We start from the raw sequence: 25302 nt of genomic DNA on the forward strand, positions 1-25302 counted from the left end.
ACATCTCTGTGCTCAGCAAGCCGTGGAAACTTCGGCTGACGGTAACGCCGACAGGCTGTGAGATGCTGGTGGGCCAAGGGCAGTATATGGACCCAGCAGGATCAGAACTTGTGTACCCAGGGCTCCTGAGCTGCTGTAATAGCGTGGAAAAAGGTGCCTGCTGGGGAACGCGGAATTTGTGACCATCCAACAAGGCCTCAGGAGCCACATTGGCAATTTGTAGATCGTTTACAGGCCGCGATCTCCAGTCAGGTGGATAACCCTGGGGCAGCCAAAGCCCTGATATCACAGCAGGCCTATCACAGTGCTAATACTGACTGCCAAGCGGTGCTTGTACTGCTCCAGGAGAAAAACCCAGGAGCTTGGTGAATATCTGAAAGTTGCCAAAATGTAAATACTGAGGGCACGAGGCGCAGCTCCTCGCTGCAGCCTCATCAGTAGTGCAAGGAAGAAATAAAGTGTCACCCAGGGGAACTTGCTTCTCATGTGGAAAGCCTGGGCGTTTTAATAAAGATTGTAAACACGGAAAGGGGCAAAGCCTATCGCTGCCTAAACCTTGTCCCAGGTGTGGGAAAGGATTTCACTGGGCTAATCAATGTCGGTCAAAATTTGACAAGAATGGTGTGTCTCTTTCGGGAAACGGGAGGAGGGCGCGAGGCCCCTGGGAGCAAACCCAAGTATTCCACAGCCAGGCCGAAGGGTTCACCAGCTCCGCGCAGCAACAGGCGGCAGCGCAGGGCCGGACCTCGTCATTACCACAGAACTGATCCTTACAGAGCCAGACCTAACGTACCTGGCTTCAACCCGAGCCTGTGGGCCATTACCCTCGGGAACGGTGGGTTTAGTTTTGGGTCGATCCAGCATGTCCGTGCAAGGACTGAGGGTAATTCCTGGGATAATTGACGCAGACTATCAGGGTGAGATAAAAGTAATGTTGCAGGCATCAGGGGTTTATATACTTTCCCCAGGAACAAAAATAGCTCAGCTTGTGATATTGCTGTACTGGGCACCCCGGGCAGCGCTGGCTTCAGTGGCACAGGAGTTAAAAACGTTCTATGGGCCACTGCAATTCAGACAAATAAACTCATTGTGGCAATAAAAATTCAGGGCAGAACTTTTGAAGGTCTTACAGACACAGGAGCAGATGTTTCTATTATCACACAATGTGACTGGCCACCCGATTGGGAACAGCAAGATGTCTCACTCCTGGTTACCGGCATAGGCGGCACATCTGCCCCACAAGAGTGAGAGGGTCCTGCCCAGTGAGGGTCCGGATGGACGGAGAGGAGGGGTGCAGCTGTGTGGGATGGATTGTCCCTTGAATCTGTGGGGGAGAGACTGTTGGAACAATGGGATGTGACCATGCAGATCCAGCCTTCTGGCAAGGGACCACGGTCCTGATGGCCTGCCTACAAAGTACAAAAGCTGGTGTGGGTCGATCAGCAGCCCCTAAAAGGGGAGAAATTACACCATGCCCAATGCTTAGTTCAAGAACAGCTAGAAGCAAGACACATTGAACCCTCTGATACCTGTGGAACACACTTATTTTTGTAATACAAAAAAAAAAAAGTGGGAAGTGGTGACTTTTGCAGGACCTCAGGGCAATAAACAAAGTAATGGAACCTGTGGGAGCTTTACAGGCAGGTGTGCCAGACCCTACCGTGACACCTCAGAACTGGTTTTAAATTGTAATAGATCTTCAAGATTGTTTCTTTACAATCCCACTACAGCCAAATGATAGGGGTAAATTTGCCTTTTCAGTACCTGCAATAAATAACGCACAGCCCATGAGACGCCAGCAATGGAAAGTGTCACCGCAAGGGATGAAAACCAGAACTACCCTTGTCAGCACGATGGCCACCCAGCGCGGGCCGCCCAGGCAACGACACCCAATATATGGATTTTCCATTACATGGATGACATTCTGTTAGCGGCAAGGGAGCAGGAAGCTTTACGGAAGGGGTATCAGCACCTGTGAAACTGGTTTGTTCAGTCAGGGCTGCAGATTTCCCCCCAAAAGACACAAGTAGAACCTGGAACACCCGGGACAGACACTGTCAGGCCGCAAAGGCCTTAATACAGAAGCCACGACATTGAGTGACCTCCAGAAACCGTTGGGCGCAACACCCTGGTATAGCTCCCCAACGAGTAAAAAAATCTTTTTGATTTGTTGAAGGGAGACGCAGATTTAACATCAAATAAGCCCCGAGGTGAGGAGCGATAACAGCGTGGGAGCGTATCGAACAGTTCCAGTCAGTGGGGCTGTTGGGTTGTTGTGTATCCTACTGCCCCTTAGCCCTCGGCTCTTATCGGTCAGTTGGCACCTGAATTATTATATTTGGAGCAGATTTTTTTTACCGGAAAAAACAAGGCTGTTTGTGGATCAGTGTCACCCTGGTGAAGAAAGGGCGAGAGCCATGTCAGGCACTGACAGGGCTTGACCTGCAGGTCATACACGTGCTAAAGAACAGCTTAACTCTCTGCTTCTGCGATCGGTCACCTTTCAGCCTTTGTGGGCTTTACAGGTGAAATATCTTTGACGTTACCAGCAAACAGGCTATTACAAAACATACTGATTTTACTGCTTAAAATGGTACAGATCAGCCATATCCCACTTCCCGCGGCGTTACTGGTTTTTTAGACGGCTCTGGCGAGGCTGGCAGGGCAGGCACTGCAGGGAAACACGACGGAAGGTGGCAGCCTTGGGCGAGTTATCGAGAGGGTTCCACCCAGAGAACTGAAATACGAGCAGCTCCCGACCCTGCCAACCTCTCCGGGCAGGAAATATGGTCACTAACCTGGTGGACATAGTTAGGGTCAGTGACTCGAGATGGCTTTAGCAAAAGAAATCGATGACAGGAAACTGTTGTGTCTGTTTTTAGCATTGCAAGTGCTGATTGACGAGCATATTCAGTCACCCAGATTTGCCCAGTATCACCCCTATTTGGTCACACGCTGATTTGCCTGGACCGCTGACGGAAGGGAACGCCCGGGCAGATGCGCATGTAGCAGCCACGTTAACCTTTCAAAAAGCTCAGGCTTCTCAAGAGTTTTTCCACCAAAATGCACGGAGTCTGCAGAAAACATTTGACCTCGCTGAACCACAGGCTTTGGACATCGTCCGAGCTTGCCCGGACTGCCAGCAGAGCGGGGGTACCCTCCTGCCAATGCGGTGAATCCCAGAGGCCTGGGAGCCGCGGAGATCTGGCAGACGTAACACATACACCATCGTTTGGTCGCTTACGGTGGGTTCACGTAACGGTTGATGTGTTCTCTGGGGTGATAAATGCCCCTGCGGCCTCTGGGGAAAAGGCCGTACACATACGGAGTCATTGGTTGAGCTGTTTTGTGAACATGGGGGTGCTGAAAGAAATTAAAACCGATAACGGGCCCAGCTACACAGCTCAAAAAATACAACTGTTTTTGCAGCAATGGGGGATTCGGCACAGGACGGGGATTCTGCATAACCCATGGGACAGGCACTAGTCAAACATGCACATGCTACGCTAAAAGCCTTGATTTCAAAACAAAGAAGGGGGAGTTCTCCGGACACACCATATAATCAGCTGGAAATGGCTTCATATACTCTTAATTTTTAAAAACAGAAATTGTTTTGCCCTGACAGTGGTGGAACGTCATTTTAGCACCACAACAGACTAGAATTAAACCGTGGGTCTTGTACAAGGATCCTGAAGGAGAGCTGACCTGGTGAGGACCAGTAGATGTGCTGGTGTGGGGGTATGCTTGTGTTTTATCGCCCACAGGCTCTCGGTAGACACCGGCAAGGAAAGTCAAACACATCGTGAGCTGGAAGGAGCGACCCTCCCACCCGATACCACAGACCCCTCCACTGAGCATGCGGGGATGGGCGCAGGCTGCGTGCCCTGAGGAACTCGGCGACGGCAGCTGTCACCGGGGGAAGTCTAAAACAACTACAACAGAAAGCAGAAGACACGATGGCACGGGTTGAGCGATGCCAACGCCAGAAAATACCTTTCTTGCTTCTCTGGTCCTTATTTCAACCAACTCAGCAGGAAGTACAGGTCTGTTATTTTTGGTTTGGCCAGCAGCAGCTGGGCACACGTCGGTTTTTTTTTTTTACTGTTTTTTGCCCCAGTAAGCTGGTGGGATCCTGATGTACCAGTAGCCAATAACGACACACCGTGAGCTGGAGGGGCTTGGCTTCCTCCTCGAGACACACAGAATCAGTCAGATCGTTTGAACGGTGCCAATATAACACCGTATGCGGATGCCCCCCCGCATGTACGTCAAAAAGAGGGGGTGCCTGTGTGCCGCCGCAGCCACAACAGCACCCGTTTGTGAGACAAGGGTCACGGTGACATCACAGCCCTACGAGCGGTGGGAACCGCGGAACACGGAACGTAACGGTTGACCCCCCACAGAACTTCCCCATCCACCAGAGCGGGCAGTTTGGCGAAGGTGCGATTAGGCCCCAGCAGGCCCCGTGTCATTTGAGTACAGGACGTATTTTAAATGTTAGTGCGCGTGGTGTTGGGGGCCTCAAGGATGTTTTAGCAGCAATGGCAGCCACGTTGATGTAAATGGGGCATCGCACGGCAAGATTCAGTGGAGGGCCAGGGGACTGCCCGGGCCCTCATCGAGCCGTGGCACAACACGCTGTGGAGGTCGGGATTTCCCTTTCTCAAGCAGTCGCATGAACTATACACTGAACCGAACAAGTTTTAGCCTTAGTAATAGCAGCCCAATTTATGGGTCTGTACAACTCATCTGTGTATTTTGTTGACTGGAAAAGAGGCACGAAAAGAGGCCCCTATCAGATCGCCATTACAGACCCTCACTAATTAAGTTGTCTCTCTATAATATATCTAGCTATAATCTTACAGCAATTTTTCCTTTAAGACATAGATCTGAATTATGGCCACCAGCCAACCTTACTCGCCCTTGGGAGGGTGACTCTGGACTGTCTCAGTTAGGCTGTTGAGACAAGTTACAGCAAAACAACAGAATTTGACTTGCGGCCACAGCCTCTACGGCCCTTGTACACCCCGTTCAAACGGCCCGTACGGCGGCACAGGCTATGAATAACGTCACCGAAGGATGGATCACACAAACCAATGAGGACTCACTCCATGAGAGGCGCTGGAGGCTGCTTTGACTTGGATTGGGGATGAGCAGAACGCACTGTCCACGTGTTTGTCGTTGCACCGTGATTGGGAACACGGGGGCAATCTCTGCGTTACCCCGCTAAAATATAACGACATGGTGATGGCACAACAGGGGAGAGGGTTAAGATGCATCTACAAGGAGCCTTTTCTAGCAATCTGCAACAACTTCATTCATTACAGCATGAATTGGTTGAGATTCAGACGCTAACGTACGGTAACATCACAAGAGTTAGGCGAAAGTTTATCCTGGCTCAACCCTAGGCCTGAACCTACAGACGTGGGTTGCAGCAGGCCTGGGATGTTTGATTTGTTTTACAGGATTTGCCATCCTGCGGCGCACGTGGAGCCTCCTGTCCAGGGTGCAGAAGGCTGAACGGCGACCGATTGCAATGATCGCCATGGAAACAACGCCACAAAACAAAGAAGGGAGACGTGGGAATTAAGAACTGGTGGTTAGCAAAAACGCAAACTGAGCTTTGGGTTTAGAAGAATGATTGCGGAGAAAGGAGGCAACCTTAGGGAAGGCCGTGTTGTGAGCGTGGGAAGCAGTGGGGTGGAACAGCACCTGCAGAGCGCAGGGAGCGTGTGAGCTGTGACCAGACACAATCTCAGGTCAGTAGGAGGTAGAAGTGGAAATAAAACTGTGTCAACATTTTGTCATCACACAGTGCAGCAGCACCTGCTCTTGGCGATGCTCCCCCTTCAACAAACTTGAGGGAGTTTATCACGATTCAACGCATCGCCCCGATCCCGGCACCCCCCCAGCCCCAGCCCTCCCCAGGGCCTGATCCAGGCCCCCGCCACCCCTCCCCGGACCCCAGTGCCCCCCATGAATGCCCTACAACCCCCACCCCCCCAACTCTGCCCTAGGTTCAGTGTCCCCTAGAAGCCCCCCCGACCCCTCTCCAGGGGTGCTGAGCAGGCTGGGGGGGCTGAGCACAGAGACAGGACAGGGAGCTTTTCACTTTATTGAACACAAAGGGAAAGGGGCAGAGGGTGCGAGGTGGGGGGGCCCTCTGTCCCCTGTGAGCTGGGGGCCCCACAGGCACTGGGCGGGGGGGGGGTCCCACTGCTGTATCTCACAGCCAGCGAGGAAGACCTTGGCCTCGTAGCAGCTGCGAGGGGGACACTGCCAGGGTGTCCCCAGCCCCGACACAGGACACTGACACCCTTCTGCCACCCTGCCCTCGTCCCCAGGCAGACACCCCCCACCAAGGGGGAGGTGGGGGGGGACAGTGGCCCCAGTGGCACGATGAGGGGGTAGAGAGCCCCAGGAGTGCATGGTGGGCAAGCGGGGGGGAACAGGCCCCCCCCAAGGGCTGGGGCTCACTTCTTCAGGAGCTGGGCTCGGGCCCGGTTCAGCTTCTCAGCCACGGCGGCATCGGTGCTGGCCGTGCACTTGGACAGGACGAAGTTCATCTCCGTCTCGTTCTTGTGCTCGATGGCAGCGTCGGCTGCCTGGTCCAGGTCCCTGCGGCAGAGCGGGGGGAGCTGGGGGTGGCATGGGGACAGGAGGGGGAACAGCAGCCCCAGTCCCTGCTCCCCCTCATCCTGGAGGAACCAGGCTGCAGTGGACAAGGCTCAGGGTGCCCCCCGCCCCCCCAGACACCGCCAACGTGCTCCTGGGGGTCTCACCCACCCGCGGTTCCCCATGAGGCCCCCAAGTTCCTGCAGGTTCCAACTCTGCCCCCCCGCCACCCCCCACGCCAGGGCCACGCCAACGCACCCCACGAGGACGAAGGCTTTGACGCGCTGCTCGGGGGTGACGCGGGGCGCGTACTTCTTGGCCTCGTAGCGATTATGGTGCTTCACTGAGATCTCCACGAAGGGCTGGAGAGGAGAGGGGAGGAGAGGGGAGGGGAGGAGAGGGGAGGGGAGGGCAGGGGGGTGCTGGCTCCTGGCTCCCAGCTTCAGCTTTTGCCCCACATCAACCTGTCCAGGCTGCTCCAGGCAGTGCCCAGGGCCTGGCCCAGCCCCACAGCCCCACCCTGGGGCAGGGCTGGCCCCCTCCTCCAGCCAGGAAAGCTCTTACCAGGTACCCGATGGGTGACTTTTTGCTCTTGGAGAACTTCTCCAGCTCCTCCCAGTCCCCGCGGTTGGCCAGGGCGCTGATCTTCAGCCACCAGTACCTGGGGGACACAGGCGAAGCTGGCAGTGCCCTGCAGCCCCCCAAGCCCAGCCCCACAGCACAGCTCCTTGAAGCTCTAAGAGTTGACCTAGAGATGAATCCTGTATATTTTATAACTGATAACCACTATGCTAGTAGATATTGTGCTGGGTTATAACGAACCACCTGTGCTGATGTAAAAAGTGCTGAAGTGTGGAAGTATTGAGGCCTGAACAGGCACCGAGCCGAAGCTGCTGACTTAGGATGTGATCATTAGCAAAATATGTATGCTCGTTAATGAAAGATGTAGCTTAGATATCATATACTCATTACTGATGATGAATGTCATGAAAACATGTTTATCCTGAATATATTTTTATCCTTCTTTGTGTAACAAGGCCATGGAGCCAGCTGTCCGGCCTTGAGACCAGCTGTGCGGCCTTGTTCTGAAAAGAACATCAATAAATTAGATAAGCAGGGAAACTCCCTTGGCTTCCTCCTTGCGCCCTGGCCAGGCTCTGGGGGAATCTAATGTGAGATTGAAACCAGATATTTCCGCTCAAATCAAAGGTGCCAGCTATTCTGGCTTGCTGATTTTTGGGTATATAAGGCTGGACCCGCTCACAGCGACTTTGGAAGCCTCACCTACGGGTGGACGCACCGCGTAGGACTTCCCACTTGCCGGGAAAGGCTCTCCAAATCCTCGCTGTAACCGGGGCTGCCCAGCGCCTGCGGGTCTGGATGATGGGAACGGGTGCAAGTGGTGATGGGTCTTTCTTAATCGCTATTCCCTCTCTCTCGGGTAGTAATGATTTGATGCATTACCCTGTATTTTCCTGTTTGTTTGAGTGCACTATTCTGTGTTTTCTTACTGTATGTTTTCTGCATTACTCTGTTACATTATTTAGTTATTCCCAGTAAAACACACCTACTCTTTTCACTCTGGTGTCTGAGTTTAATTAGCATCCTTAATCAGCAAAACACTGCTGCCTGGGGTGACCCCCAGGACTGCCCGGAGGAGCCCCCCCACCCCAGGACCCACCTCTTGTCGGGGATCTTGAACTCCCGGTAGAGCTGCTCGGCTCGCTTGTGGTGGCCATCCAAGATGAGGTTGGAGACGGTGTCGTGCAGTGAGAGGTCGAGGTAGGGCTTGTCAAAGTCCTCCTGGAGGTGCCTCTGGAGCCGCAGGAGCTTGATCTGATCCTCTGTGGCCTGGGGAGCAAAGCGCCAGCCTAAAGCTTCCCCTGTCCCAGCTCAGCCCGTGGAGCAGGACGGGGGGACCTGCGGTGTAAGAGTCCTTGCTTTCTCCTCTCTCTAAACTTCACTTTTCCCCTCTCTCTCACCCATCTCTATCATATGTCGCTTCACGGGCAGCACAATAAAATTTCCCTGTTTGATTTATACAATCCCCTTTGGTGTCAGTCACCTTACTTTTGCACTTTTGGGATTGTAGTGAACAAACCATCCCGATTCCACTGAGTGGACCGTGACCCCACCTCAAGGGGACGGGGCCCGGCCGAAGCCCCACGGCACCTCCCCAGCCCTGGCTGCGCTCACCTTGGCAGCAAACTCGTTCTTGGCTTTGTAGTACTCGTCCAGGGCGTTCTGCAGAGCTCCTACTCGCCCTTCGATGCGCTGAGGACAGAGAGCGCGGCCACTTCACCCCCCGCCAGCACCGCTGCCAGGCTGCAGGGACGGGGCAGCCCCCTCAGAGCCCCCCAGCTGGGGCAGGAGGGGGGGTCTGGTGCCGAGACACAGCCAAGGCGAAGCTCCGACTCTGTGATGGTTTGTCCCATCCCCAGAGAGTGTCAGAGGGCTCGGCAGGGCCCAGCCCTGGGTGGGATCCTGACCCGGGGCTGGGGGGCTGCTGGGACAAAGTCCTGAGGGGACGATGGCCCCAGGGTACGAGTTGGGGAGCCCACCATGGGGCACAAAACTCCCCACTGGCCCTTCCCCAGCTCCCCAGGTGAGGAGAAGCCAGCCTGGAGGCTGCCAGCCCTTCCTCCCCACTCCTCCTCCTCCCACTGCCGGGCACAGACCTTCTCCGAGTAGCTGGAGTGAACGTGGAAGTTGCCGAGCTCCTGGTGATTGTCGTCCTGGTTATAGAGGTCCTTCAGCGTCTCCCGCTCCTGGTGTTTGCAGAACTGGGGAGTGACGTGACCAGGGTGAGGGTATGCGGGGAGCAGCACCCACCACGCCGGGGCCCCAGCCCGCGGGGACGGTCCATACCTGGCGGTACAGGCTCAGGGCCACCGGCTGGTTCTGCAGTGTCATGAAGAAGGTGCCACGATTCAGCTCGTTCTTCAGGTGGAGCACGACGGTGTAAACTTGGCAAAAGAGGGCGGGTGGGGGGGGGACAGGGGTGAGCTCTGCCCCGCAGGGCTCAAGCAGCTCCTGCCACCCTCACCCCAGAAGGCCCAAAGACACAAAGGGGGCTCCCCCAGCGCTGAGCCTCACCCAGGTCGGTGTCGCCGCTCTCGATGGCTTTGCCGAGGGCCAGCTTGCTCCGCTTCATCTTCAGCAGCAGCGGGACCTGCTCCCCCGAGCGCGGCTCGTACTCCAGCAGCTGCAGGCGGCAGAGGGGCTGTCGGTGCACAGCCACCACACATGACCGCCCCCCCCCCCCCCCCCCCCCGAGCCATCCCAGCTGGCCACACCGCGGGGCCAGCCAAGAGACCTTGATGGCCAGCTCCGTCCTGCCGCAGTCGTAAGCCCGGGCAGCAATCTCGGAGTAGGAGATGCCCGGCGTGTCGCCCAGCTTCTGGTTGATGGCGTGGGCCACCTCCTCATCCGACTTGTCCTTCTGCTGCACCTGGAAGGGCGTCAGGGGAGAGGTCTGGACACGGCCACGCACGGGCAGAGCCCCCCCCAAGCTGCCCCCCCCCTTACCTTGTAGCAGGCCCAGTGGGCCAGGATGCGGCTGACGCCCTGGATCTCCGAGAGACGCAGGTACTCGCAGATCCTGATGGCCAGGGGGTAGAGCCGCCGCAGGACCAGCCTGGGGGGGCACGTGGAGGGGGTCAGAGGAGTTGAGCAGCTCACCAGGGGCCCCCCCGAGCGCTCAGAGGCTGCTCAGGGGACTGTGGGGACGGGGACTGGCTTGGCTCAGGCTGTTGTGCCCAGCTCGGGGGGACCCTCACCTGTCCAGCAGGACCTCGATGGTGAGTCGCTTGTATCTGTGGGGACAGTCAAGGGACATCTGGAACCTCAAAAACCCCCTGGAGTGCTGGCAGCATGTGCTGGGCACCTGCCTCCCTCCTGGCAGCTTCCCTGTCTGCCACACATGGCCGCAGGGCCAGCTCGGCTCTGCAGGCACCACAGGTCAGCTCTGTGGGGCGTGGTGAGCGCAGAGGTCTCAGCTGCAGAGCCCTGCTACGGGGCCTGGGGTGCAGCCGGTGCCCGAGCGCCACGGGGCCAAGTTAAGCAGCTCTGCCGCTCTCTTGTGAGACTGAAATGTCCAGTGACTCTCTCAGAGCTTGCTGGTGTCTGTGCAAACCTCCCAGGACAAGCTGCAGCCTTTGGATTAGTCTAAGGAACGTCCCTCAAGGGAGCAGGAGTGTATGGAAGGCTGCACCCCCCACCCCCTTGCAGTTGCATTGACAAACTCCTTAGAAAAACTTCAAATGGGGAGATGTGGACTGAGCAAAACCAACTGTTTATCAGTGGCTCCACCCTGTAGCCGTTTGTGACTCTTATCGTGTACACCAGACCCCACGCATCATTGCTTATGAATGGATAATCCCAGAATCATGGAGGTTGGAAAAGCCCTTGAAGCTCCTCCAGCCCAACCATGAACCTCACCCTGACCGTTCCCAACTCCACCAGATCCCTCAGCGCTGGGTCAGCCCGACTCTTCAACCCCTCCAGGGATGGGGACTCCCCCCCTGCCCTGGGCAGCCCATTCCAACGCCCAACAACCCCTTCTGCAAAGAAATCCTTCCTAAGAGCCAGTCTGACCCTGCCCTGGCGCAGCTTGAGGCCATTCCCTCTTGGCCTGCCGCTGGTTCCTTGGCTCAAGAGACTCCTCCCCCCTCTCTGCACCCTCCTTTCAGGCAGTTGCAGAGGGCCATGAGGTCTCCCCTCAGCCTCCTCTTCTCCACACTAAACCCCCCCAGTTCCCTCAGCCGCTCCCCATCACACCTGTGCTCCAGACCCTGCACCAGCTCCGTTGCCCTTCTCTGGACACGCTCGAGTCATTCAAGGGCCTTTTTGGAGTGAGGGGCCCAAAACTGAACCCAGGGATCGAGGGGTGGCCTCACCAGTGCCGAGCACAGGGGTAAGATAAGATAAGGTAAGGTAAGGTAAGGTAAGAGGCAGCAGTTCTGCCCCAGAAGCCGGATGCAGCAAAAACCTGTGCGACCAGAGAGAAAAAAAAAAAACCCTAAAGATGGGCAGGTGTGCTCATCAGCTGATACAATGAACTTAAAAAGGCAACAGAAAACTTTGCTGCGTGTGCCCCCACCACCGAAGAGCTGAAGACTGAGGACCAACGGCACTCTGCTGGATCCACAGCAGTGACTGTTCTGGCGACTCTACCCCACACATTTCCTTGATTTCTGTCTTTCCCTTCCATTCTGTCCTATCGCTACCCCTCTTTGCTTTTAATAATAAAAACTGGTTTGTGTGTAGGGCATTTGACCTCGTTTTTGTCTTAATCTCACTCTTGGGATCGTATCAAAACCTCCCCCAACATTGGATCGGGACATCTCTCCACCTACGAGGCAGCCAGAGCCCCGGACAGCACCGATCCCACCTGGGCCTGATCCTGCGCCCGCCCCAGGGTCCTTGCATGGAGGATACTGGGTGAAGGTGAGGGGGATGCCGATCTGGTAGTCCCGGATGGCATTGAGCACCCGCAGGTCCTGGCACATGCGCACGAAGCTCTCCGGAGGGAACTTGTCGATGAAGCACTTCCCGAAGGAGGCTGCCTGCGGGGAGAGGTGCGTGGCGCTGGGGGGGCTGTGCTGGGAGGGAGCTGCCTTCAGCCTCGGCCACAGCCTTCCTCCACCTCGCTCACCCTCAGCAGCGACTTCTGGGTGTCAGGCTCGTGCTCGTAGCCAGCTGCCTCGATGCACTGGCTCACCGCCTCCGGGAGCAGCTTCTGGTCCTTGATCTCTCGCAGGTACTCGTCTGCCTTCTGGCTCTCCTTCTGCAGGGGAACGCAGCCTGTGGGGGGAGCCCCAGCACCCCCGGGATCTCCCCGTTCCCCACCGTGGGGTAACGCCGGCAGCGGCTGGCGTTGGAGTCAGCCCAGCGTCCTCAGGGATGGGCAGGACACGGGGGCGTGGGGCAGCGGGGTCATACCTCGTACTCCTTCTGCGCCTCCAGCAGCAGAGCCCCCGGGGCCATGGAGGCGATCTTGAAGATCTCCTGGCTGGCTTCTGTGGAGATGGAGAGGGGGAAAAAGGGGAAAAAAAAACAAAAAAACAAAAAAACAGGTGAGAGGCTGTCCCAGCCCGGGCACCTCACCTGCACCCACTGCAATCTGCTCCCGCCCCGCCCCACCTGCGGCTCTGGGTCCTGGCAGAGCCGGTGCCGGCCCCGTCCTTTGGTGTGGGGGGGACACACGCGTGTCACAAGGGGTTATTCCCTGCCCCGAGCCATGGCAGCTCTGCTCGGGAAGCGGGAGGGTGGCAGCAGTGCGAGAGGTGAGCAACAGGCGTGTTGAGCTGTGCCAGGCCTCAGCCCCAAGCCCAGTAGCTCCAGCAGCGGGTCCCGCTCAGCCTCATCCCACCTGGGATCTCATGCAGGAACTCGTGGGAGGTGCGAGACAAGATCCGGACCCCGTCCAGCTCCGGCACCAGGTAGGAATCCTCATCCAGGACAAATCTGCGCTCCCCGCTAAGGGCTGGTGGGGAACAAGTGGCTCGGGGCACAGCCCAGGGCCAAGGGCAGCCCCAGTGATACCAGGGAGAGCCCCCGCCCCCCCCCATTTCCAGGGAGAGGCAGCGGGGTGCGGGGTCAGCACTTGGGAGGGGCAGGAATCCCCCCCACCCCTCGATCCCAGACTGGGCTGGCTGGGGCCGGGGAAGGGAGATGGTGGCAGAACTGCAGAGAACAAGGTCAACCCCCTCTGACCGTCCCAGGGGGCCGCTGACCGAGCGGGGAATCCGGGGATACCACTGTGGGTGACAGGGATGGCGGTGGCCCGAGGAGGGACAGTGGGTGCCCACAGTCTGGGCCAGCCCTTGGAAACGACATGGGTCCGTCTGCCCCGAAGGATACTGGATGCACTCCGTGGAGTTCCCCGCCACCATCAGCTGCCGGTCCCAGGCCACCACCACAGCACGCTGCCGGCTCCGGGGACGCAGGCACCTGCCAGGGACCCCCAGCTTACCCCCAGCCCCGCCGCAGCCCCCCCCGCCCTGGAGCGGGGACGCGACGGGGGTCCTGCTCATCCCAGGGAGGCAGCGGGGTGGCCGCAGAGCTGAGCGGGCCCCGGCGAAGGCTCAGGGTAGCACAGGGGCACGGGTGGGTACGGCCAGGGGGGCCACTCACCAAACCATCTGCTTGGGCGGAGATCGGATGCTGCTGGTGAACTCGCAGAACTTGTCCTGCGGCAGGAGAGAGCTGGGTCAGGGGGATGGCAGCAGGGCATGGAGGGGACAAGCGGCCCAACCCAGCGCCGAGCGGGTCCTGGCCCGTCGCCGGCTCTGGAAGCAGCCAGGGCTGGGTCCGAAGGGTGAGGATGCTGTGTGAGCACTGAAACCGGGTGTGAGAAACACCCCCATTGCCAGAATGCCCGCACATGGAGCAAGAAGCTGGTTGTGCTCGGCTGAGACCAAGGGAACGAAGGTGAAAGGAGGATTGGTCTCGGGGGGCATGGAGGGCAACCGGCCCTTCACCAGCACAAGCCTCACAATGTGGGGGAATCTGCAGGGTGGAATCGTGACTCGCAAGGGAGGCCCCTGCGCTGAAGTGACCGCGCCAGAGGCGGTGGTGAGGCTGAGACTGCCTAGGAAACAGTATTAGGAGTGGGAAATCTGGGTACGGACGTAACTGTGACCGGTAGGGAGAAAGTAATTACTGGTGAGCTGTTTGTCTGGGGGGAGTTTGGACAGAGAAAGGGAGGGGCAAGGCCAGCAAAAAGGTGTCCCCAGAAATAGAAAAGGTGGGGAGCGAGGTATGAAATCAGGTGAAGAATAAGAGGGTGGATGTGCCGAGGGAGGGGCACAGACTCCCCCGAGGCTGACCTGCAGCCCCGAGTGCGTAGGGAACCCGTGTGGGCACAGGGAGGAGGGGGCTGACACCCCAAAGCCCTGCGGCGGGGGGGAGGGAGGGCCTCACCTTCAGCGTGGCCAGGCCCATCCAGATGTAGCCAGTGTCGGTGAAGAGAGCCAGGCAGCGGTAGTTGAAGGACACGGCCATGCACAGGTAGGCGCCGGCAGAGGGGCTCATGCCGGGGGGGGTCTGGGACAGGGAAAGGGTGAGGGTCACACCAGGGGGACACGGGACGTGCCACGCGCCAGCCCTGACGCTGCGTAAGGGGCTGAGGACTGGTTGGAGCAGGGGTGTCCCTTCCCACCCGGTGTCTGCTCCAGCCTCACCCAGGATGGGGCCAGATGTCACAGAATCCCAGAATCATGGAGGTTGGAAAAGCCCTTGAAGCTCCTCCAGCCCAACCATGAACCTCACACTGACCGTTCCCAACTCCACCAGATCCCTCAGCGCTGGGTCAACCCGACTCTTCAACCCCTCCAGGGATGGGGACTCCCCCCCTGCCCTGGGCAGCCCATTCCAACGCCCAACAGCCCCTTCTGCAAAGAAATCCTTCCTAAGAGCCAGTCTGACCCTGCCCTGGCGCAGCTTGAGGCCATTCCCTCTTGGCCTGCCGCTGGTTCCTTGGCTCAAGAGACTCCTCCCCCCTCTCTGCACCCTCCTTTCAGGCAGTTGCAGAGGGCCAGGAGGTCTCCCCTCAGCCTCCTCTTCTCCACACTAAACCCCCCCAGTTCCCTCAGCCGCTCCCCATCACACCTGTGCTCCAGACCCTGCACCAGCTCCGTTGCCCTTCTCTGGACACGCTCGAGTCATTCAATGGCCTTTTTGGAGTGAGGGGCCCAAAACTGAACCCAGGGATCAAGGGGCGGCCTCACCAGTGCCGAGCACAAGGGTAAGATCCCTCCCCTGTCCCTGCTGGCCACGCTAGTGCTGATACAAGCCAGGATGCCATTGGCCTTCTTGGCCCCCTGGGCACACTGCTGGCTCATTATCAATCCCCCCCAGGTCCCTCTCTGACTGGCAGCTCTCCAGCCACTCCTCCCCAAGCCTGTAGCGCTGCTGGGGGTTGTTGTGGCCCAAGGGCAGCACCTGGCATTTGGCCTTAGTGAAACTCCCCCAGTTGCCCTCAGCCCATCGCTCCAGCCTGCCCAGATCTGTCTGTGGAACCTCCCTACCCTCGAGCAGATCAACACTCCCACCCAACTGGGTGTCCTTTGCAAACTGACTGAAGGGGCACTGGATCCCCTTGTCCAGATCATCAATAAGATGTTAAACAGGAGTGGCCCTGCGGTACGTGGCCGCCCGTGGGACAGCGTGGGGACAGGGGAAGGACCTGCCAGCGAGGGAGGGGGGGCTGCAAATCGCCCTGCTCCCCCCTCCAGGGCCAGCTGTCACAGCTCACTCACCACCACAGAGCAGGAGGCGTTGTCCAGGAGGTAGAGCTCCTGCCCGACCGCCAGCAGGACGATGGTGACTCTGTCCTGGGACAGCACGGCCCAGCACGAGGGCGGCTTCTGCAAACCTGCCGGGGAGCAGCGTCAGGCCCCCGCGCCCAGCCAGAGCCGGGGGAGCAGCGGCGAGGGGACGCACCGGGAACCTCAGGCATCCTGCGCAGCTTCAGGTCGTCTATGTTGGTGGTCAGGGAGAAGCGGTGTGCCCCGGTGAGGATGGCCACGCCGGTGCCGTACTCTGTGTGGAAAACCTTGGCCTCCAGTACGTGGTTCTGCAGCACCTCCTGCATCGGAGAGAGAGCTGGGCCCGGGCTCGGCACCACACTCTGGGGACAAAAACCTCCCCGGGGAGCAGGAGAAGGAGGTGTCCCAGATCAGACAGACCTCGCTCCGCGGCGAAGAGGGGTCTGTTCCGGCCCCAGGGGCCATGGGGACGGTTGCCAGCTCATTGCCAAAGGCTGGCAGCCCTGCAGGGAGGCTGGGAGAGCCCTGGGTGCCCCACTGTGCCCCACAGGGAGTTCCCCATGTGAAGTGCTAAGGCTTGGACAATAAGCCCAAGCCAGAGTTGACCTATAGATGAATCCTGTACATTTTATAACTGATAACCATTGTGCTATTAGGTATTATACTAAGTTACAGCAAACCAACTGTTCTGATGTAAAAGGTGGGAATACTGAAGCCTGAGCAACAGGCCCTGAACTGAAACTGCTAACTCTGTATGTAGTCATTAGTGAAATATGCATAGAAGATGTAGTTTAAACAGCATAAAACATGTCTATCCTGAATGTATCCTTATATTTCTTTATGTGTGAGCAAGATAACAAGACCACGGAAACAGTTGTCTGGCCTTGTGACCTTGCTCATAAATTAACTAGATAAGCAGGGAAACTCCCTTAGCTTCTCCCTTAAGCCCTGGCCAGGCTCTGGGGGGAACCTAACTGAGATGAAAACCAGATATTTCCGCTTAAAACAAAGGTGTCAGCTATTCTGGCTTACTGATTTTTAGGTATATAAGGCTGGGCCCGCTCACAGCGACTTTGGAAGCCTCACCTACGGGTGGACGCACCGCGTAGGATTTCCCACTTGCAGGGAAAGGTTCTCCAAATCCTCGCTGTAACCGGGGCTCCCCAGCGACTGCGGATCTGGATGATGGTAAAGTATGCAAGTGGTGATGTATCTTTCTTAATCCCTATTCTCTCTCTCAGGCAGTAATGATTTGATGCATTACCCTGTATTTTCCTATTTGTTTAAGTGCACTATTCTGTCTTTTCTTACTGTATGTTTTCTGTATTATTCTGTTACATTATTTAGTTATTTCTAGTAAAATATGCCTGCTCTTTTCACTCTGGTGTCTGAGTTTAATTGATATCCCTGATCAGCAAAACATAAATTGGTGTCAGAAGTGGGATCCGACAAAAATGCCATTATTTAAAGTAACCATTGGATGTTTTAAATTGTATGAAAAGGTACCTATTGAAAAAGGAAAAGAAACTACAAATTCAAGTAAACGAGGGTGGATTTTGTTAACTGCATGTAGAAAACAACACCAGAGTGAAGAGAGGCTGTTGTTAGAGCGCTCCCAGATGGAGCGACAGATATGTGATTTGAAGAGTCAAATAGTGATGTTGCAATGCCAGAATAAGTTGTTTGCTGATAAGCTGGATACTTATCAGACAGTGGCAGAGAAAGCTGCGGTGCGAGTAGCACAATATAAGTATAGGAAAAGGAGAAAGTGTAAGAAAGTTCATGCAGTGATTGCAGAAGCGAGTGTGCAGTGGGATCCTGGTAGAGATCCTAATATTGGGCAAGCTGTGAGGAAGGATATGATAGAGGATTATACACAGTATCAAGTAAATGATATAATTGAAAGATTTAAGCAGAGACCGGGGGAATCCTTGCTCTCTTGGATGGTGCATTTGCAGGATCAGGGAGTGGCAGGGATAACCCTAGACGCAGGAGATTCTAAAAAGTTTTTGATTTTAAGTTCAAATGCTTTTGTGCAGGATGCATTTCAAAACAACACTCAGGATATTAATTTGTTAGCACTGGCTGCTCTGGGATGTAATACCAAATATCCTACAGAGAATGACTGGCTGGCATCTGACCGTCAGTGGTATACTTTGCGAGATTGTATACAGCGAATGAAAGAGGAAGGGATGAAAGCAGCTATTTTTGTAGGAGACGCTGACTTTATGATGTGGCATCCTTTGCCGGTCACTATGAGAAACAGAGTGATTAAAACCATTCCACTGGCATATAAAAATGTAATTATGCCCCTTTGCATTAATGAAATGGGGGATCCCCTCGATGAAGTAATAGAAAAAGTGCAACAGTTACGTGACCTTGAAGAGTGGAGCCCCCGAGGGAGTGCAGGGAATCGAGATACTCGAGACAGCCCTAAAGGCAGTGAAAACAGGATTTCTCGTACGGAAATGTTTACGGCTTTGTTAAAAGACAGCATGTCTCATGAAAAAATTTATGGTATTCCAACTAACGAGCCGTGGCGAATATATACGCAGAGAGGGCTGAATAAACCTAGCAAGAGAGTGCAGAGTGCTAAAACTAAGGATCCAGGGACAACTCAGCCTATGGCACCCCTTCTCGAACCTCAACAGGACCCTCCATCTGCCCACGGAGGGCCCCCCGTGAGTGGATCACCGGTTCCGGGGGTGAAAGAGGATGGGGCAGCATTTTCTGACTTGTACCCTTTGCAGGAGGCAAGGGAGGGGAATCAATATTATAATCAGCACATATGAATTAATGGCCAAGTTCCAGGGCAGTGAGTGCAGAAGGACCGATGGCCCCATGTAGAACTTAAAGTTTTGGGTTTTTTTTTTTTTTTCTTTTGTTGTTGTTTGTTTGTTTTTTATCTAGAACAACCAGTTCCCACAAACTGTAAATACCCTAATTGAGGCTGGAGCAGAGGCCTCCTTAATATATGGGAATCCCAGGAAATCTAAAAGACAACCTGTAATTATTACAGGTTTGGGAGAAAAATAAATTAAAACTGTACAAACACAAATGGAAATGAAAACAGGAAACCTCCCAAAATTATTATATTCAGTCATGATTGTCCCCATTCCTGAATATAAAATCAATATAGGCATTCTAAGAAGACTAACTTTAAATCTTTCTGATAGTCAGTATCAATTTGGAGTTAAACCCTGTATTAGTACCAGACCTGTTACAGTCAGCAAAGTAAAAAAAAAAAAAAAAATGCCTCCTGAGCAGATCCTGGCTGCAACTAAGTTAGTTACAATGAGGCAATATAGAATTCTGGGAGGACATGAAGAGATATCACAGACAATTAGAAATTTATTAGATGTAGAAGTTTTGAGGTGACAGTCCGGTGTGGCCTGTCAAGAAAAGTGATGGATCCTAGAGAATGACAGTGGATTTTAGAGAAGTAAACAAACATACTGCACTGCTTGCAGCAGCTGTGCCAGACACTGTCACTTTAATAGAAGAAGTTCAGAAACATCCAGGAACTTGGTACGCTGTAATAGATTTAACTAGTGCTTTTTTTACTATCCCAATTGCAGAAAAGCATTTGCTTTCCCAAGGATGGTTGCACAGCCCCACTATCTGTTACAGAATTGTAGCTGAACACTTAGATGAAATACAGCTGCCTCCTCACACACAATTAAGCCACTATATAGATGGTATTTTGATTTAAGGAAATGATGAGGAGGAAATACAACAAGTTCTTGAATTAGTGGTAGATCATATGAAACAGAAGGGTTGGGAAATTAACTCTGCAAAAATCCAAGGACCGTCTGAGACAGTGAAGTTTCTGGGAATTCAGTGGCATTGTGGGCATCAAGCCAGCCCCACATGGCCCTGACCACCCCAGAAATCCATCCTATTTTACAGGACAACCTGTCTTAGTCAAACTCCCCATGGTGGGAGCAGTACTATTGGTATTGGATACCCAAATAAACAAGTATACCTGGAAAGCAAAGATGCTCATGGAAAGGAGCACGAAATTAATACAATGTGGATTATCCCATCTTTCTAATTATAACCCACTTCCGGTTCTCAAAATGAACCGAGAAGCTTTTCTTTCCTTTTTCTTGCAGGTAAACCCCCCGGAGAAAGATATCCTGAGTCACGACAGGGGATCCTTATGTGAATTTAAATTTTTGTATAGTATTGATGTTCATTGTCTTATTAATATTTCTAAGATGTATTGTCTATCATTGCAAAAATGGCTTTGGGTGACTGTTCCCCTCTCCGTTGGTTCTGGGGGAAGCACCGGCTTCCTAAGTGTTAACCAAGAATGGGAGGAAAACGAATTTGTGGATTTAAGTCAGTTACCAGTATTATGAGCAAACAACAGACACCAAATCAGGGGAAGGTCCCTTTGCTAATGGGGCCTGGGCTTTAAAAGGTCATTACTGGGCCCATGAAGGCAAGATGGAAATACCAAGACCTAAACCACACATGCACTCTGGGCTGGGGGCATGGAAATCCATTTTCCTGCTGCAAAGGCAGACCCCAGCTCCAGCGAGCCAGACCATCTTCAGCTCCACAATTGACAACAACAACCAGAATATTTTCCCTTGTGATATGTATGTGTTAGTCTTATAAGTGTCCATGTAAAACATCCTGTAATTGTACTTGTTCATGCAGACAACCACCTTCTTCCCCCAATCCCCAAGGACCGGGAGTACATCCATTAGGCCCAGCGTGGGACACATTTTAGTTAAATATGTTTGGTTAAAATATTGTTAATTGACATTGTTATTGTCACTGTTACCTTTATTATATGTTTGGTTAGGATGTTGTTAACCATTGTCAGTGTTAATATTGTTTTATTTGTTATTTGTAGTGTTATTGCTCATTTACCTTTGTTTAAATCTGGGATAGAAGTTTCTAGGCCCAGATGACACATACGCTTTAGGATAAAGGGGCGTGGAAAGAGATTTTCCTGCTGTGTATGCTGACCCCAACTTCGGCAGACCAGGGCAACAGACTGCGTGGACTACCACAGCCACAAACACTCAGTGATATATTACCAGAATCACGGAGAAATAATGGATAATATGTTAGTAATAATTTCAATTCACTTTATAGCCTGAGCCTTGATAATAATTTTCTTATTTGTTTTTATAATACATCTTTTTTGTCCCTGTGAATGTCAATCATGTAAACTGCCATTGTGTTCTTCTACTGATTCCTTGCAACCTTAAAATCGGTTTGTAAAATGTTTTGGTTTTGTAGAGTTAGTTAATTTTGAGCATGACATGTTTGTTAGAGATGTTGTTAGCTATATGCTTGTTAACTGAAGATATTTGTATTTGTTAAAGATATTGTTAGTTACATGTTTATTAATGGAAAATTTATATATCTGTTAAAGATGTTATTAGTTATATATTAGTCAGAAATATCGTTAGTTGTCATGTTGCACGCTATTTCTGTCCTTTCTTTCTCTTTCTCTTTATATCTCTATCCTTCGCACCACCACGAGGACAGCAATGTCAAGCCATGGGGCAGTGTGAGAGACTGTATTGCCTCGACATTGCTGCCACACCACTACCACTACCTGGCCTCAACATCCTGTCGCCATGAAGGAGTACGCTCTGAAGGAGATGAATTGTCCCCGAAGAAACCACCATATCTGCCTGAAGCCAGAACAACAACATCCTTGGCAGTGCCTGCCAAGCTGCGCTTGCGCACGAGCCAGGTGGAGAAGAAATCAGGGTGAGGAAGGCGTGCGGAAGCTGAAGACGCCACAGGCCGACACCCCTCCTCCAGCACGACCACTGTGAACACCTGGACATGCGCACCTGGAGGAACACGGGGCGGCACGTATGACAATGAGCTCCGTGGAAATGGGCGGACTCTTTGGAGAAACTGTGGGGACTTGGACAATAAAAAGACTGCGTACTCCTCTCTCAGGGCTCAGAGCTGAGATTTCAGGAGAGACTGAACCAACAGGACATCACTGGATTCGTGGTGGTAACTGATTTTGTTGCATCTCTTCTGTTTGCTTGCTTAGGTATTCTGACTTTTTCTTTCTTCTTCCCTCTGTCCTATCGCTATTATTGCTTGTTACAGGAAATAGAGTTTACAAGGTTGCATGGTATCTAACCTCGTTTGTGTCTTAAGATCACTACTAAGATCATTTAAGAACCCTCCCTGATATTGGATCGGGACACGCCTGACAAAACATCATCAACTGATGAACGAAAACTAATGTCACTAACCATAGAGATGGTTTGAGAGCCATGATTCACCTATAGGTCAAAGGACCGAATGAAGTGCTAAGGCTTGGACAATAAGCCCAAGCCAGAGTTGACCTATAGATGAATCCTGTACATTTTATAACTGATAACCATTGTGCTATTAGGTATTATACTAAGTTACAGCAAACCAACTGTTCTGATGTAAAAGGTGGGAATACTGAAGCCTGAGCAACAGGCCCTGAACTGAAACTGCTAACTCTGTATGTAGTCATTAGTGAAATATGCATAGAAGATGTAGTTTAAACAGCATAAAACATGTCTATCCTGAATGTATCCTTATATTTCTTTATGTGTGAGCAAGATAACAAGACCACGGAAACAGTTGTCTGGCCTTGTGACCTTGCTCATAAATTAACTAGATAAGCAGGGAAACTCCCTTAGCTTCTCCCTTAAGCCCTGGCCAGGCTCTGGGGGGAACCTAACTGAGATGAAAACCAGATATTTCCGCTTAAAACAAAGGTGTCAGCTATTCTGGCTTACTGATTTTTAGGTATATAAGGCTGGGCCCGCTCACAGCGACTTTGGAAGCCTCACCTACGGGTGGACGCACCGCGTAGGATTTCCCACTTGCAGGGAAAGGTTCTCCAAATCCTCGCTGTAACCGGGGCTGCCCAGCGCCTGCGGGTCTGGATGATGGTAAAGTATGCAAGTGGTGATGTATCTTTCTTAATCCCTATTCTCTCTCTCAGGCAGTAATGATTTGATGCATTACCCTGTATTTTCCTATTTGTTTAAGTGCACTATTCTGTCTTTTCTTACTGTATGTTTTCTGTATTATTCTGTTACATTATTTAGTTATTTCTAGTAAAATATGCCTGCTCTTTTCACTCTGGTGTCTGAGTTTAATTGATATCCCTGATCAGCAAAACACCATGGCACAACCCCAACCCCAGGCACCTCCCAGGCTCCCTGTCCTGCCCCACTCACGTTGCCCATGCTGAAGTGGCGCTTGAACTCGCAGAAGAGGTTGTAGATGAGAACGGTGCCGTCCTCCTGGATGCACAGCAGGTCCTCACTGGCCGTCCAGCCCAGCTGTACCAGCTGCCCGCTCTTCCACTGTGGACAGGAGACACGTCAGCATGCCACGGGGCTGCTCACCTCGCAGCCAGCCCAGCCCCAGAGACGTCCCTCCAGGAGACGTACGCGAAGCCAACGGCCACAGCTGGGCATCCAGAGGTCCCATGCCACTGGCCGCCCTGGCTCTGCAGGGCCCTGCGGTCGCAGCAGCTTTCCCCAGCCCTCCACATTCCCACCAGCCCCGGGCAGTGAGGACGGGAGGACACTGCTGCGGCACCAACACTGCAGCTCCCATCCCCACCCTGTCCCGGGAAGCCTCCTTCTCCCTACAGCTACCCCCGCTCCCCCCACTTCTGAGCAGCTTCTCCAAAGCTTTCAGGGGGCTGCACGGAGCCATCGCCCCAAAGAGCTGAATCACAGAATCCCAGAATTACAGAACCATAGAATCATCGAGATTGGAAGAGCCCTTGAAGCTCCTCCAGCCCAACCATGAACCTCACCCTGACCGTTCCCAACTCCACCAGATCCCTCAGCGCTGGGTCAACCCGACTCTTCAACCCCTCCAGGGATGGGGACTCCCCCCCTGCCCTGGGCAGCCCATTCCAACGCCCAACAACCCCTTCTGCAAAGAAATCCTTCCTAAGAGCCAGTCTGACCCTGCCCTGGCGCAGCTTGAGGCCATTCCCTCTTGGCCTGCCGCTGGTTCCTTGGCTCAAGAGACTCATCCCCCCTCTCTGCACCCTCCTTTCAGGCAGTCAAGGTGCTGAGGACACGTGGTAGCATCCAGCTTCCCCACGGAGAGACCAGAGGAGCTGCCCGAGGGTGCCACAAGTGACTGGCGCAGGCAGAGGGCACTGCCGGTCTCACAACCCGGTGATTCACCGGCCAGACCCAGCCGGTAACGCAGCCGTACGGCCTTCGGTGCCACCGGCGAGCCCTTCCGCAGTTCCCCTGCCCGCGGGTTATCGCTGCGAGGGGCAGAGAGCTACAGCCTGCGGCATTGGGACTGTCCCAAGCTCCTGGCACATCGCAGACCCCCAAGGAGCAGCTTAAAGAGTGTGTGTGTGGGGGGCCCGACCCCGGGCCAGCTCACCGGGGTGCTGGCCAGGAGAAGCCCCGAGGCCGAGTAGATCTCCAGCAGCGGGCGGGTGCTGGGGGATTTCTCCTTCCGGGCGTTGTTCTTCAGCAGAGCTGTGGGCGGGATGGGATGGGACAGACCGTCTGAGCCGCGGCCCCTCTGCCCTCGCTGCCAGGGGGTCCCGTGTGCCCAGGGGGCTCCTGCCCCAGCGTGGGGGCCGGGCCCAGCCCTACCTATGGGTCCCCCATACGGGGCGGCCGCCACCAGGCAGTCCCGCAGGTCCTCCTTCAGGCTCCACTCCATGGTGTACAGCTCGAACCTCCTGCAGGACGGATGGATGGACGGGCAGCAGACCAAGGGATGGGGGAGGGCAGGACACTGCCCACCCCCCCCAGCTGGCCCTGGGACCCCCCCAGTCAGACCCAAGATCCCCCAACTAACCCCAGGACCCAGCAGCAGCCCCCAAACCCCCCCGACCAGCCCCGGGACCCATGACCAGCCCTGAGACCCTCCCACCAGCCCCGGGACCCCCCAGCCAGCCCCGGGACCCAAGGCCAGCCCTGAAACCCCCACGACCAGTCCTGGGACCCCCCCCGGCCAGCCCCGGGACCCTCCAACCAGCCCCACGGCCGGCGCCGGGACGCCCCGGCCGGCCGCAGGGACGGGGAAGGGGCTGGCTCTGGGCGGCCCCGGGCGCAGGCCGCCCCCGCTCACCGGTAGAAGGCCTCCTCGCCCAGCGGGTTCCAGTTGGCCGTGTAACAGTCCATGGTGCCGGGACGGGACGAACCGGCCGCTGCCGGTGCCGCGGCCTCTGCCTGCGCTTCCGCCCGCCCCGCCCCGCCCCGCTGCGACGTGACGCCGGCTCGGCCGCCGCCATCTTGAGTGAGGGCACGGGCACGGGGAGGGGGAGAAAAGGCACCGACGCCATCTTCAGTGAGGGCACAGCCGCCAGCCAGCTCCTGGGCCCCAGAGTCCCCTGTCCCCCAAAGTGTCCCCTGTCTCCTGGGGTGTCCCCTGTCCCCGGGGGTGTCCCCTG

At 54.7% G+C, this 25302-nt stretch overlaps 1 protein-coding gene across 1 annotated transcript; it reads right to left on the reverse strand.

The window, feature by feature from the left end:
- Window positions 1-6099: 6099 nt before the first annotated feature.
- On the reverse strand, window positions 6100-25163 carry VPS16 (VPS16 core subunit of CORVET and HOPS complexes). The gene is made up of 24 exons (XM_074821680.1): window positions 24981-25163; window positions 24500-24588; window positions 24282-24379; window positions 23099-23227; window positions 16063-16207; window positions 15879-15994; window positions 14542-14664; window positions 13753-13808; window positions 13480-13569; window positions 12989-13083; window positions 12559-12635; window positions 12272-12403; window positions 12055-12182; window positions 10395-10430; window positions 10144-10252; window positions 9932-10066; window positions 9712-9820; window positions 9484-9581; window positions 9294-9398; window positions 8812-8889; window positions 8297-8466; window positions 7180-7276; window positions 6874-6977; window positions 6100-6618 (listed from the first exon to the last, which is right to left on the reverse strand). The coding sequence occupies exons 1-24, from the start codon at window positions 25031-25033 to the stop codon at window positions 6474-6476; spliced, it is 2517 nt and encodes an 838-aa protein (XP_074677781.1). The 5' UTR covers window positions 25034-25163; the 3' UTR covers window positions 6100-6473.
- Window positions 25164-25302: the final 139 nt, after the last annotated feature.

This window comes from Strix aluco, chromosome 4 (assembly GCF_031877795.1).
Source record: "Strix aluco isolate bStrAlu1 chromosome 4, bStrAlu1.hap1, whole genome shotgun sequence".
NCBI lineage: Eukaryota > Metazoa > Chordata > Aves > Strigiformes > Strigidae > Strix > Strix aluco.

What these genes read in the sequence shown, in the direction of transcription:
- VPS16 (XM_074821680.1), bottom strand. Translation starts at nt 25,033, where the DNA reads ATGGACTGTTACACGGCCAACTGGAACCCGCTGGGCGAGGAGGCCTTC. An exon ending in CCCTGAGCCTGTACCGCCAG is followed by an intron (nt 9,399 to 9,483) that starts GTATGGACCGTC and finishes GTCACTCCCCAG; the next exon opens with TTCTGCAAACACCAGGAGCG. An exon ending in AGTCACCCATCGGGTACCTG is followed by an intron (nt 6,978 to 7,179) that starts GTAAGAGCTTTC and finishes TCTCCTCTCCAG; the next exon opens with CCCTTCGTGGAGATCTCAGT.